At 35.9% G+C, this 16,283-nt stretch overlaps 2 protein-coding genes across 2 annotated transcripts in view; both read right to left on the reverse strand.

The window, feature by feature from the left end:
• LOC108739346 overlaps positions 1-6,713 on the reverse strand; it is a 62,158-nt gene extending 55,445 nt beyond the window's left edge. The window contains exon 1 of the mRNA XM_025974177.1: positions 6,530-6,713. The gene's annotated coding sequence lies outside the window, so the exon portion shown is untranslated. The remainder of the gene's footprint in view (positions 1-6,529) is intronic.
• Positions 6,714-14,460: 7,747 nt separating this feature from the next.
• Positions 14,461-16,283, reverse strand: part of LOC112903893 — a 65,285-nt gene continuing 63,462 nt past the window's right edge. The window contains exon 3 of the mRNA XM_025974180.1: positions 14,461-14,633. Within this exon, the coding sequence (XP_025829965.1) occupies positions 14,461-14,633 (173 nt within the window). The remainder of the gene's footprint in view (positions 14,634-16,283) is intronic.

The following is a 16,283-nucleotide window of genomic DNA, read 5'->3' on the forward strand; positions in this document are numbered from 1 at the left end:
TTGTAATTGTCCATGGGGGCAATAAAACCGGCGTATAATTCATCGGCCGTTGCACATTGAAAAACTTGTGCGTTTGCTTGCAGTTCCAATGGGAGTCCTTTTATGACACAATAAATGGTTGCTTCGTTATCCAATCGGCATTGCCGTGCTAGAGTGATTTTTGAATGGTAATAATGAGTCATGGTTTCATCAAGGCATTTATGTCGAGCGACCGAATTCTTCCAGTACCGTAACATAATCTGTAAAGGAGGTTTTCCATTGTGACCATGTTTTATCTTTATCGTAATCGTCCAATGGATTATACCATTCGCGTGCTGCACCCCTCAGTTTATTTTGCAGAACGGCTCCATTTACTCTTCAGAAGAAAAAGCCGCTATCTTCACAGATTTTCACACCTTGAAATCCGACTTCAAACACACTACCCGCCATGAAATTTCTCTTATCATTCGTTCTCTGAAAAACAGAAAAACCCCTGGCGCTGACGGACTTTCCAACGGAGTCCTTAAAATCCTACCGCCAAAGCACATAATCGCACTGTGCAACATCACAAACGTCATCCTGCAGCTCAACCACTTCGCTTTGGTATGGAGAGAAGCCACTGTCATCTGTTTCCCCAAAAAAGAGAAGTCCCCCAGCACTCCCTCAAGCTACAGGCCCATCAGCCAGCTCTGTTCGATGAACAAAGTAGTTGAATCAATTCTTCTCGTTCGACTCTTAGGTCACTCTGAGCAAAACAGACTCCCCAATTATCAACACGGCTTCCGCAGGCATCACAGCACTGGCCACCAATTTCTTCACGTATCCGAATGCATTTCCAATAATCTTAAAAAGCGACGTCATACCTCCATGCTTCTTTTTGACGTCCAGCAAGCCTTCAGCGAGTCTGGCATGAAGGCCCTATCTCCAAACCAATCGCCCTTAAGATTCCACATTTTCTAATTGGGGTTAGCAGATCCTTCCTCATAGACAGAAGCCTTCGTGTCCGCGTTGGCTCTGTTCTCTCCGCCAGCAGACCCGTCACAGTCGGTGTCCCACAAGGCTCCAAATTATCTCCCACTCTTTTTAACCTGTTTTGCGCAGACATGCCTTCCGACATATCTATTCCAGCTGCCCTTTATGCTGACGACATTACCCTCATAAACTCCGCTCAAACCATTCTCCAAAGCACATGGAGAATTAATGAGTTTCTACGCCTGCTCCTAGACTGGTATCGGAAATGGAAACTTTCCATTAACGAGATCAAATCGGAAGCAATTTTCTTCTCACGCAGGATCCGAAAACCGCCTTCCGTCATCGTAAATAACTGCCCCATCAAATGGAACAACTCCTTCACATACTAAGGCGTCGTCTTCGATAGACCGCTAACCTGGCAGCGCCACATTTCAGCCATCTCCCAACAAACAAAAATTCGTGCGTTTAACATCAAGAGCGTTTGCTACTACGCCATTTCCGTGTGGGGCGGCGCCCTTCCCCATCACCCGAAACTTCTGCAAGGCACCTACATGCGGACACTTCCTTCCGCACTAAACTAACCCTGGTTCGTCAGAAACACCTAAATTCTGAAAGAAACTGGTTGACTTTATCTCCCTGAGGCTGCAATTTTATTCGCGGCAAATCTCCAGGCCTCAGTGTCAGGCCACGCAAATCCCACCATCTCGACACTCTCCAACATCGCCCCAAAACCAAAAGACCGCTTCCGACGGCCCTTTCACCTTCTACAATGAGCCACTCCCTTTTGCTTACTTCTAGCTTCGCTTTTTAGCGCGAGTGTCCACCCATCACTTCAGAGGGCTACTTATTTCGACGGTTTCTCCCCCCCAATACATTCGTCTCCTCCCCACACTCAACCCTTTCCCCACTCCCAACCTTTCCATTTCCTTCCCGGGGATGTACAACCTTCGAATTGATTTTCCCACTCGAGAAGGGGTTTTAATCCGGCACTAACTCCCTTCAGGATGTGTCTTTTGAAGATTTCCCCTCCTCAACAATAATTTAAACAAAAAAAACCGCCACGTTTCAGTTTGCTCGCAGCAATCGCAACGACAACACGTTCCGCTCTCTACAAACAGAAAGACCTACTACAGCATGCTGTCTCACTGCTCTGCATAATATTGAAACCACGTGGTTTTCATTTCATCACATTCAGGATTCCTGATCCGGTACGACGAGCACGTCAGTGAACTACCAACATTGTGTGGGAACCTACCGACCGATTCTTACAGTCCAAGACTTAATTCGTCCCGTACATTGATTATACATTAGTTCGACAATTCTGCGACCTATACTCTTAGGTATATGTATTATCGGTGCTACTACTGTCATCTCCTTGAAGCTTAGTGGTAGAATACTGGTGCGTAAAACCAGGGAGCCGGGCTCGATTCCCGGCAAGAGAGTAATAGCACCAACAATTTTTCCTCAATAATTTAAGGTTATCTGTAGTGGGTAAAATTAATTCAAAAACTAATTCACTAATACATTGAATTAACGCTACAAAATAAAACACAATTTTTGCCTACCCTGACCATATCAAGTACTGTAACAGTTACTTTAAATTTTGTTTGTTCAATCTCAGGCTTTCCGAATTGTAGAAACCTATACATGGTGTTTCTGAAATAAGTAGCAAGCTTGCAGTAGTTGGTAGAGCGCTATAAAACAAGATTACAATGGCGTTCAGTACGGCAGAATTTTGTGACATGATACTAATTTACGAAGAATGCGAGTAGAATATTAATGTAACGATCGAATTGTACAATCATAGATATCCCAACGAAGACTTCCTCGTCGGAGAACCATCTTAAATGTGGTACAGAAATTAATAAATAATGTACATACTACATGTATTATTTAAAATTGTTAGAAATTCACATTTACACATATTCACGATTTTACAAACTGTCGCAGACGTAATATCAGGTTCAAATATTGTATGTTATGTATATGTACCTTAAGATAAGCTTATAGCGGCGCGCAGCTTTTCTAATTTTTTTTTCTAACAACAGAATGCTAAACACGACTTATTGACTATTGCATTATCCGATTTTTAAACGTGTAGCTTTTCATTTTTAATAGTTAGTTCTCATAAGACTCTTTCAAACGTGAAATCATTTTATCATTTTTGTCGTTTGCCAAATTATATAAGCCATTTAACGCATTCTACCAAATTTATTTTAACAGGTTATGAGCCCAGGTGCGTAAGGGTACCTACTTTGTAATCACGTTCCAGTCGTGTATAGTCGCTGAATAGTTTGAGTGGTTCGAGTCCATGTTTTAAGTGTTTGCAATGGCAACATCGACAACCAGACTTGAATTTAAAAACATTTCAAACCTTGATGGATCAAACTTTCAATTATGGAAATTTAGTATCCAGGTTTTATTGAAAGCAGAAAAATTTTTGGATATAGTAAATGGTAGTGAATTTGAATGGAAGACAGAAGTAAACCAGAATGGGCAACATGGGATACTAAAAATTCCAGGGCTCAAGTTATTTTGCTACCTATAATGACACAGAATCAGATGCAGTATTTGATCAATTTCGAAAATGCAGCAACAATGTGGCATGACAAGTGCGGCAATCTATACATGAACAGAACACCGAAATTTCCAAGGAACTTCTGTGGCAGAGGTTTTATGAGTATAAGATGTCTGAAAATTCTAAAATAGCAGGACACATTGCAACAGTTCAATTATTGGGGAAACAGTTGAAGAACGTTAATAAAAATATTAGCAACAGCTCTATTTGTTCAAAGGTCAAAGACTCAAACAGTTTACCGGATATATACAATAATTTCCGAACAGCTTCGGATTCTGTCTCACACGATCGGCAAACTTTTGAAAATGTGACAGCCAGATTACTCAAAAAAGAGACAAGAATGATGAAGGACGACTCAGAAACATCACGGTTAGCTTTAGAAGTAAGTTTTGCAGAGTAAACTAAACAAAAGCATAACGAAACTAAAGAAAAACACCAGCTGTAATTACAAATAAATACAAATGGATCTGATGGCGATAGTTCTACCTACATTTGTGATATCTCGTCATTATATTCAGCAAGCTCTGACAAACAGAGTGGATCTGTGATTTTGGTGCAAATGTTCACATTACCAGTGGAAGAATTGAAGCCACTTGATCAACTAATGTATGTCAAAATATCAAACAATAAAAAGAAGAAAAAAAATAAAAAATCAAAATTAGCTGTAATATCAATTTCAATGAAGAAAAATCATTAAAAATTGAACAAGAAACGATTACATTAAGCTTTAGTAATTATGAAATCAACGAACAAGAAGAACCACGGAAAATCAAATAATTAAGTTGAAAATTACAGCGACAACAGATACAACTGAAAACAATGTAGAAGATTATACATTTCGAGTACGAAAATGCAGGTGAATAATTATAATAATCAACCAAAACAATTGACAAACAGGGCTCAATTAGGTCGTCCTGATTAGTGTGATGCGTCTGCTGTGTATTGTTCGTTATTTCAACTAGCCTCTTACGAAGAAACCGTAAAGTGTAATGATTCCGGAAAATGACATGTAGAAAAGAATGCAGGAAAGAGCGCAATTGAAAAACAAAAACTTGAGCTACTATTTTCATGAAAAAGTGCACTTTTGGAAGGAATTGGAACTAAATCTTGCTGAAACAAAAGAGCAAGTAGTCATTGGATTGTGGTCCAAGGAACTGAGCAGTTTTATTATATATGAAGATGAGTTTTATCGAGATATCGTACAATATGAGCCGACAGAAGATGCTCGTAAATGCAGAATAACAAAACCACAAGAAAATCAGAAGGACACACAGGTTCAATTAACTAGATTTTAAGCGGAAAAGAAAAATTGCCGCCGAAGAACGAGAGAGAACAACCATTATGTTTGATGTGTAAAAATTACGGACATTACGCTCGCGAGTGTTCTCAAAAAGTGAAAAAGGTAGCAGACAATAAAGAAACAAAACGAGAAGTGCAACATATCGACGATGCGTCCGGAAATATGAAATTTTTCAAAAACGCGAAAATCAATAAAGTCAAAAAGAACCGTTATGTGGATCTCGGTAGCCGCGTGTGCGTACTGCTAGATGATTTCGTGCCTACTGTCAGAATTAAACTATGACTGGAACAAAAAGAACGAAATTGTAGGTTATGGAGGTGCTGTAACAAAAACTTTGGGAACCGCCGAGGTTGATCTCGAAATTGACGGCGAACTGCCAAAGTGACGGTATTCGTCATCCGTTTACCGAACAGCCTCAAGTGAAAATCGCGAAAACATTGGAAGAGCTTCTTATCGACGAATCGGGAGTACTGGAAACCCTTAAGTGCGTCAAAAGTGGTGATATATACGAAGAACATGTCGGAATTCCAGATAACTATTTCGGGCACGTGGTAGTACGAAGTTACGTGAAAAATACACATCGAAGGTGGAATGCGAGGGGCCGACGGACTGGTACCTAGATGACACCGTTCTTCTTGTTCTAAACGTCGGTGGAAAATCGGTGACAATTAAAAATAACGAAAAAGTCGCACACAGAGAAACATGCCAAGAAGGTTTTGTGCGACGGGAAATTAACGAGTTACCAGTAAAGGCGGCCGAAGTAAACACAGAATTAACGGATAGTGATTTTGACAAGGTACTCACCTTAGTAAACTTAGGTGTACCCATTTGATCGAGATGGATCTACAATTAGAAGATGAAAAACCAGTGTTTTATCAACCCCATAAAATGTCACACAGTGAAAGGCAACAAGTGAGAAACATCGTGCAGGAGCTGCAAGAGGCTGGCATCGCTGAGGAGAGGTATTCTCCATTTGCAAGCCCAGTGTTGTTAGTAAAAAAGAAAATTGGTGGTGTGCATATGTGCGTGGAGTACAGGGCGTTGAATAAGAAAACAGTGAAGCAGCACTACCCACCCATTCCCTCTCATTGACGACCAACTGGACCAGGTTTTTATTTATACTGCATTAGATTTGGATGATTCCTATTACAAGGTCCCAATGTCCAAAGATTCTAAACATAAGGCCGAGTTTGTTACTCCGGATGGAGTATACTGTTTTAAACGTATGGGTTTTGGGCTGCTAATATCCTTGCCTATACTTTCAAATACGTTTCCGATCTGCAAACATTTACTTAATTTTCTTATCTTACAGTGCCCTATCATCTCCTGCAAGGTTGCTACTTATTTCAAAAACACTCTTATCATTATATCCGTATAAACCTACTTTTGTGATGTCTTGCAAAGCAAGTTGCAGGCCTGTAAAGCTTCGGAAGTCCTATCTGTTCAGCCGTTTCAAAGATTAACCAATATAGACAGACGAATTGTTTTTAGGGGTTGTTTGTGCCTTAATAGCATATAAATAACCAAATGTGCTTAAAAAAGTAAGTTATTTGGATATTACAAACATTATTTTATTTATATGTACAAATGTATAATCAGAATTTAGCATTTTATGACGTGTACAAATTATATATTTAAATGGCTTTATACTGTACCTTTCACAAAAAATACAAAATTAAATGATTAAGCATAACACTTACCTTCTTCTGATTGGCTCTTCTATTTCAGAAAGTTCACCAGTAGACCGACAACGAGTACTTTCTTTCGATTGTTCAAGACTATCAACACGAATGTGCATGTCTTCGGAGACTTTGTTACTTCTTCTCTTGAACCATCTTGTAAATTTCCAAAACGTTTTCTTTGAAGCTCCTAAAACAAAAGAAACGAAAGAGATAATATAAAAAAACATTTCAGAATAGATATGTAGAGGATGTCGGTACTCAAATAAACTCTGTAAAACCTATAGTACAGTGTTTCAAATAAAAATTATCCTTTCTTTAAGAACCATTGATTTAGGCGTTATATACATTGGAATCAACAACTTCGAGAAATCCTACAATTAGAAGTCAGTTTCATAATTCTTCTTCTAACTTTTTTAAGGCTACTAATCCTCGTAATTTTATTTCCCAAAAACGTCATCAAATTGATAACGAGCACCCGGTAGATGAAATATTCTATAGTTAACAATCAAAAGTGTATTATGACCAAGCTGATACCAAATAAGATATTTCAGATAGCTTTGATAATAATGATTAATTCTATTTGCCTGATAATTATATTTGGCATGACAATGATAATAATTATCCTGAAATTCCATTCACCGAGAATAATTATAACAACCAAACTGAAAATTTTCCATTGACAGATCAAACAAACAGTGTGACGTAGTAACAGAACTAAATCATTTTTCTAACAACAACCNATTATAATACTCTACAATTATATTACGTTATTCTATGTTTATGAAATAAGCACTGAGCTTGCGAGTAGTGATGGGGCAATATAGAGCAAAAAAATTAAGCAAATGCTTGCAGATCAGAATGTTCACCGTTTCCGAGAAATACGTATTTGAAACCAAACCCGAGCAAAAACTAATTATACTAACATGTTACAGACCCCCCCGATTCATCAGGTAACAACTTTAATATATTCATTAGAAGATTATGTAATATCCAGAATCACTTAAACACACCAAAATTAAATCTAATTTTAACAGGAGACATCAATCTAGATAAAATAAAATAGGAAAATAAATATAATACATTACATGATGAGCTAACAAGCTACAACTTTTCTCAGATGGTCAAGGTGCCAACACGTGGAAACAATATTCTAGATTTAGTATTCTCTAACATCACAAACACATTGTGCGAAGTCGCTGATAATATTATTTCTGACCATAGGACGGTGATGGTTACGTTAGATATACACAAGGACAACAATTACAGAGAAACAATTATTGTGAGAAGCTTTAGTCTCAATAATATACAGAACTTCAAAGAGCAACTACAAATGCATGATTGGTGCTCCATATACAACAACGAAGAAGTAGATACCGCCTTCAATGAATTTTATAACGTATTTCTGTATCTCTTTAATATACACTTCCCAAGGAGAAAGAAACACAGTAGGAAGACCAATAAGTCTTGGGTGACCGAAGAAATCAGGATTGCAAGCCAACATATTAAGGAAATGCACAGATTGCGGATCATAAATTGGATTTCACAAGAAGAATACAAAGATGCCAAAAATAGACATGTAAAGCTATTAAAAAATACAAAACAAACTTATTATCAGAACAGAATTAAGAACTCTAATAACAAATCTAAAGAAATGTGGAATATTTGTAAACTAATGAGCAATAATCAAAAACCAAAAGAACATAACGTAACAATAAAGAAAAACGGAACCCTTATCAGAGATGCAAAAGACGTGGCAGACAACTTTGCAACATACTTTTATGAAGAACCTAAACAAATAAGTAACACCATAAGTAGTGGATATGGATACAATTAATGCAAAAAAATGATCCAACAAGCCTATTTTTAAGTCCATTTTCAGAGGATGAACTCCTTCAATTAATTAGAAGAAAAATAAAGAACAAAAGATCAACCGGTCTAGGTGAAATTCCTTCCTAAGGAAACAATATGCCACATTGTAAATCTATTATTCCTAACAGATTCCCCAGATTAAAGATCAGTAAGGTAATCCCGATTTTTAAAAACTCTGATAGAACAAATATGGCAAACTACAGACTTATCACACTATCACAAAGCTTCAGTAAAATCTTTGAATATTGCTAGCTACATCGCCTAGAAAGCTTCCTCAACAAACACCAAATATACAACAAAATTCAATACGGTTTCCAAGCAAAAAAATCTACTGAAATGGCAATAAATAAATTTGTGACTGAGTTAGTAGACCACGTGGAAAATAACGAGCATCCAATAGGAATATTCTGTGATCTCAGCCGCGCCTTCGATTGCGTGAGGCATGACAGGCTGTTATATAAAATTGAAAAATTAGGAATCAGAGGTATCGCAAAACAGTGGATACAATCATTCATAATAGAAAGAAGACAATTGGTAGTCACACAAAGAGACTCGAATGGGACAACAGAATATAACTCCAAAGAAGTAATAACAGACATAGGCGTACCACAGGGGTCTGTACTAGGTCCTATCTTATTCCTGCTGTTCATGAATGATTTTGAGAATTGTCTAAAAGGTAAAGCATCTGCAACGCTATACGCCAATGACACTTCCTTAATTGTGTCACACAGAAATGATACTAAACTCGAAAAAGTATGCAAGGAGGTACTCCATGAGGTAAACGATTGGTTCAAGTGCAACTCCTTACATTTGAACAATAGTAAAACAAATTATATGAGATTCCATACAACTCAAAGCAGAAATGTAACAACTAAATATTAACAGCGGTAACGACAATGAAATACTAGCGCAACAACTATACATAAAGTTCCTGGGTGTTACTATTGATTTAACATTTACCTGGAAAATTCATTGCTAAAACCTAATCTCAAAATTGTCAACCACTTGCTACCCCATAAGAACCCTTAAGCAGATATTTACGACAAAACAGTTACTTTGTGTGTATTACGCGCAAGTACACTCCCGTTTATCGTACGGAATTTGTTACTGGGGATCTTCTGTAATGGCACCAATCGTCTTCAAAGTACAAAAAAGAATCATACGATGCATACTGGGAGTAAACCAAATGATTCCGTGCAAGGACCTGTTTCGGAAACTAAATATACTAACCCTAACAGGACAATATATCTTGGAGATAAGTACAATACTGCATAAAAACCAAAGCACAATACCAAAAAATAGTGATATACATAACTATAACACGAGGAGAAAACAAGACATGTACACTAGCTACAAAAAACTAAACTTGTCAAAGAAAATATTGAGAGAAATGGGAATAAACATATATAAGAAACTACCATATGCAATTACAACACAAAACACAAGAAAATTCAGACAATCCCTAAAGCAATGGCTTATGGATAAATGTTTCTATGACATAAGAGAATTCTTAGACCACAATAATCGTAATTAGAATAAGACTTTCATTATTGCAAGGACTTTACCTTTCTGCGGATAAACTTATCAAAAAAATAAAATTAGTCTCCTAAACTTTCTCATCACATACCAAAAACAGCTCTTGAAATCGCGAAGGATGTACGACATGCGAATTCGCGTCACAACAATAGTGATTATGTGAAAATTTAAAATTCTGTACCGCGTGAAGCAAATTTGTCTGTACAGAACACTCTGGAATACATTACGCAGTATTTTTCTTTCGAAACCACAGCTGAAAATCAGTTTCAAATAAGGCTTGCAACTCATATACCCTTCTGTTTCGCGTATACTAATTTGGGGATTGTCTGCCATATTACTTTGTTGCTAAAATATTGCTGTAATTCAAATTCGGGATCAATTTTATTATTCAGCATTTGAAGCGTTGAATCAATATTTCGCGGTTGACGTTTTACTTATATTAGCTATAAAGTTAAATATGAAAAATTTGAAGCTACAAATTTGATATTGCTCTATAATTTTGTTACCAAATTGTTACTATAATTTAAATTAGGGATCAACTTTGTTTTTTAGGTTTTGAACCGTTGAATTAATATTTTGTGGTTGGCGTTGTGTACTTATATTGACCTCTAAAACTAAATGTGAGAAATTCGAAGCTACAAATTCAATACTGCCAAATAATTTTGAGCCAATTTGATGTTTGCAGATATGATTGGAATCGTCTTAATTATTTATTTACTACTTAGTCGAATGTTTTTAAATAATTTACAGTGTTAAAGAAAATGCAGTTAGTAGGTAATTTAACTTATTCTTAAGATGATTCACCAGTCTGTGAAACTTACGATAGAGGTTGAGAGGGATGGAAAACCACCATTTTTAGTCTTTTTATGTCTTACTTGGAAGAAGTAATGATGTTGTTTTTAAGATTCACTGGTATTAAAGAAGTAGCCGATTTTAGGTATCTAGAAAGTCAGATAAGTCAGGACAGAAGGAGTAGTACGGATATAAAGCAGAAGATAGCGCAGGTCGAGTCGCCTTCAATAAAAAGAAGTCACTTCTATGCTCGCGAATAGTTAATTTAGAATTTCGGAAAAGGTTGTTAAAGGTGTATTTCTATCTGTTGATTGTAAACAAGTTTTTATTTCAGGAATGGTTAACACATTGACTGCTGAATAAAGCAGCTCAAATATGCCTTTCAGTACCATAAATTAAGAGAATTTCGGATAACATTAAATGTTTGCGCTGTAACTACAATATTACCATTGCATTTAAACTTTATAATAATACATCTTATATNAGTCCATGTTTTAAGTGTTTGCAATGGCAACATCGACAACCAGACTTGAATTTAAAAACATTTCAAACCTTGATGGATCAAACTTTCAATTATGGAAATTTAGTATCCAGGTTTTATTGAAAGCAGAAAAATTTTTGGATATAGTAAATGGTAGTGAATTTGAATGGAAGACAGAAGTAAACCAGAATGGGCAACATGGGATACTAAAAATTCCAGGGCTCAAGTTATTTTGCTACCTATAATGACACAGAATCAGATGCAGTATTTGATCAATTTCGAAAATGCAGCAACAATGTGGCATGACAAGTGCGGCAATCTATACATGAACAGAACACCGAAATTTCCAAGGAACTTCTGTGGCAGAGGTTTTATGAGTATAAGATGTCTGAAAATTCTAAAATAGCAGGACACATTGCAACAGTTCAATTATTGGGGAAACAGTTGAAGAACGTTAATAAAAATATTAGCAACAGCTCTATTTGTTCAAAGGTCAAAGACTCAAACAGTTTACCGGATATATACAATAATTTCCGAACAGCTTCGGATTCTGTCTCACACGATCGGCAAACTTTTGAAAATGTGACAGCCAGATTACTCAAAAAAGAGACAAGAATGATGAAGGACGACTCAGAAACATCACGGTTAGCTTTAGAAGTAAGTTTTGCAGAGTAAACTAAACAAAAGCATAACGAAACTAAAGAAAAACACCAGCTGTAATTACAAATAAATACAAATGGATCTGATGGCGATAGTTCTACCTACATTTGTGATATCTCGTCATTATATTCAGCAAGCTCTGACAAACAGAGTGGATCTGTGATTTTGGTGCAAATGTTCACATTACCAGTGGAAGAATTGAAGCCACTTGATCAACTAATGTATGTCAAAATATCAAACAATAAAAAGAAGAAAAAAAATAAAAAATCAAAATTAGCTGTAATATCAATTTCAATGAAGAAAAATCATTAAAAATTGAACAAGAAACGATTACATTAAGCTTTAGTAATTATGAAATCAACGAACAAGAAGAACCACGGAAAATCAAATAATTAAGTTGAAAATTACAGCGACAACAGATACAACTGAAAACAATGTAGAAGATTATACATTTCGAGTACGAAAATGCAGGTGAATAATTATAATAATCAACCAAAACAATTGACAAACAGGGCTCAATTAGGTCGTCCTGATTAGTGTGATGCGTCTGCTGTGTATTGTTCGTTATTTCAACTAGCCTCTTACGAAGAAACCGTAAAGTGTAATGATTCCGGAAAATGACATGTAGAAAAGAATGCAGGAAAGAGCGCAATTGAAAAACAAAAACTTGAGCTACTATTTTCATGAAAAAGTGCACTTTTGGAAGGAATTGGAACTAAATCTTGCTGAAACAAAAGAGCAAGTAGTCATTGGATTGTGGTCCAAGGAACTGAGCAGTTTTATTATATATGAAGATGAGTTTTATCGAGATATCGTACAATATGAGCCGACAGAAGATGCTCGTAAATGCAGAATAACAAAACCACAAGAAAATCAGAAGGACACACAGGTTCAATTAACTAGATTTTAAGCGGAAAAGAAAAATTGCCGCCGAAGAACGAGAGAGAACAACCATTATGTTTGATGTGTAAAAATTACGGACATTACGCTCGCGAGTGTTCTCAAAAAGTGAAAAAGGTAGCAGACAATAAAGAAACAAAACGAGAAGTGCAACATATCGACGATGCGTCCGGAAATATGAAATTTTTCAAAAACGCGAAAATCAATAAAGTCAAAAAGAACCGTTATGTGGATCTCGGTAGCCGCGTGTGCGTACTGCTAGATGATTTCGTGCCTACTGTCAGAATTAAACTATGACTGGAACAAAAAGAACGAAATTGTAGGTTATGGAGGTGCTGTAACAAAAACTTTGGGAACCGCCGAGGTTGATCTCGAAATTGACGGCGAACTGCCAAAGTGACGGTATTCGTCATCCGTTTACCGAACAGCCTCAAGTGAAAATCGCGAAAACATTGGAAGAGCTTCTTATCGACGAATCGGGAGTACTGGAAACCCTTAAGTGCGTCAAAAGTGGTGATATATACGAAGAACATGTCGGAATTCCAGATAACTATTTCGGGCACGTGGTAGTACGAAGTTACGTGAAAAATACACATCGAAGGTGGAATGCGAGGGGCCGACGGACTGGTACCTAGATGACACCGTTCTTCTTGTTCTAAACGTCGGTGGAAAATCGGTGACAATTAAAAATAACGAAAAAGTCGCACACAGAGAAACATGCCAAGAAGGTTTTGTGCGACGGGAAATTAACGAGTTACCAGTAAAGGCGGCCGAAGTAAACACAGAATTAACGGATAGTGATTTTGACAAGGTACTCACCTTAGTAAACTTAGGTGTACCCATTTGATCGAGATGGATCTACAATTAGAAGATGAAAAACCAGTGTTTTATCAACCCCATAAAATGTCACACAGTGAAAGGCAACAAGTGAGAAACATCGTGCAGGAGCTGCAAGAGGCTGGCATCGCTGAGGAGAGGTATTCTCCATTTGCAAGCCCAGTGTTGTTAGTAAAAAAGAAAATTGGTGGTGTGCATATGTGCGTGGAGTACAGGGCGTTGAATAAGAAAACAGTGAAGCAGCACTACCCACCCATTCCCTCTCATTGACGACCAACTGGACCAGGTTTTTATTTATACTGCATTAGATTTGGATGATTCCTATTACAAGGTCCCAATGTCCAAAGATTCTAAACATAAGGCCGAGTTTGTTACTCCGGATGGAGTATACTGTTTTAAACGTATGGGTTTTGGGCTGCTAATATCCTTGCCTATACTTTCAAATACGTTTCCGATCTGCAAACATTTACTTAATTTTCTTATCTTACAGTGCCCTATCATCTCCTGCAAGGTTGCTACTTATTTCAAAAACACTCTTATCATTATATCCGTATAAACCTACTTTTGTGATGTCTTGCAAAGCAAGTTGCAGGCCTGTAAAGCTTCGGAAGTCCTATCTGTTCAGCCGTTTCAAAGATTAACCAATATAGACAGACGAATTGTTTTTAGGGGTTGTTTGTGCCTTAATAGCATATAAATAACCAAATGTGCTTAAAAAAGTAAGTTATTTGGATATTACAAACATTATTTTATTTATATGTACAAATGTATAATCAGAATTTAGCATTTTATGACGTGTACAAATTATATATTTAAATGGCTTTATACTGTACCTTTCACAAAAAATACAAAATTAAATGATTAAGCATAACACTTACCTTCTTCTGATTGGCTCTTCTATTTCAGAAAGTTCACCAGTAGACCGACAACGAGTACTTTCTTTCGATTGTTCAAGACTATCAACACGAATGTGCATGTCTTCGGAGACTTTGTTACTTCTTCTCTTGAACCATCTTGTAAATTTCCAAAACGTTTTCTTTGAAGCTCCTAAAACAAAAGAAACGAAAGAGATAATATAAAAAAACATTTCAGAATAGATATGTAGAGGATGTCGGTACTCAAATAAACTCTGTAAAACCTATAGTACAGTGTTTCAAATAAAAATTATCCTTTCTTTAAGAACCATTGATTTAGGCGTTATATACATTGGAATCAACAACTTCGAGAAATCCTACAATTAGAAGTCAGTTTCATAATTCTTCTTCTAACTTTTTTAAGGCTACTAATCCTCGTAATTTTATTTCCCAAAAACGTCATCAAATTGATAACGAGCACCCGGTAGATGAAATATTCTATAGTTAACAATCAAAAGTGTATTATGACCAAGCTGATACCAAATAAGATATTTCAGATAGCTTTGATAATAATGATTAATTCTATTTGCCTGATAATTATATTTGGCATGACAATGATAATAATTATCCTGAAATTCCATTCACCGAGAATAATTATAACAACCAAACTGAAAATTTTCCATTGACAGATCAAACAAACAGTGTGACGTAGTAACAGAACTAAATCATTTTTCTAACAACAACCCGTTACCTTATATAATAATTAAAGATCCAACCATTAAATTATTAATAGATACAGGTTGTTTTAAATCCATCATTAAGCATTCTGTAGCAAAAAATATTTTCCTTAGGCAAACTATCATAAACTTTAAAAATAAAAACAGGCACTGGTGAAAAACAGCTTTCCCCGAATTTAACTCTAATAAAAATATTTCTTTCTTACCGTTTGATTTCCATGAGTATTATGATGGTGTAATAGGCATAAGTGTTCTTTTGGAAATGACATTTTCAATAGATATGAAAAAACGATTTTTAATTAAAGAGAATACAAGAACTCCCTTTAAATATAGAACACCCATCAAAACTTTTAGTGTCAATGCACAAGAGGCACACATTGTAAAATTACCTGCTAACTTTCCTGAAGGTGACATAATAATACCCGAACAATCTATAACGGTATTGCAGATATCTCAATTTAATTATCTTTAATTCAACTAGTACGGTTGTTAATAAGATCAACTTTATTTATAATTAAAAAACTATACTGATAGTAGAATAACACTTACGTTAAATGAACTCTTACATGTAATACCTTTTCCTAACTCAAATAAACAAAATTTCAATTTCTTCCATGTAGAGCATTTCTTAAGATAATTTAGGCAATTGCAAAAATAGCGATATTGAAAAATTAATTCATACTGACCATCTAAATCACGAAGAAAAACACGCTACACTAAAACTGTGTAAAGAATTTTCGGATATATTTCACGAAAATAAAAAATTAACTTTCACAAATAAGTCAACATAAAATAAAAACAACAAACAAAACTCCAGTACATACGAAATCTTATAGATATCCTTTGGTCCACAAAAGAAGTACAAAAACGAAATGGTAATGCACCCGCTACGTTTGAGGGTCGTGTATAACAGCCATAGAGAGTTACAAGGAAAGGTTTGTTTTGTGTATATGAACAATATTATCATTTTTTCCACATCCTTGCAAGAATTAAAGGTATTCAAAATTTCCCCATACCTAAAACGGTTAAAGAAATAAAATCATTTTTAGGACTTTTAGGTTACTATAAGAGATTTATAAAAAAATTCGCCAAAATAACCAAACTTT

Source organism: Agrilus planipennis, unplaced genomic scaffold (genome assembly GCF_000699045.2).
Source record: "Agrilus planipennis isolate EAB-ADULT unplaced genomic scaffold, Apla_2.0 scaffold198, whole genome shotgun sequence".
Taxonomy (NCBI): domain Eukaryota; kingdom Metazoa; phylum Arthropoda; class Insecta; order Coleoptera; family Buprestidae; genus Agrilus; species Agrilus planipennis.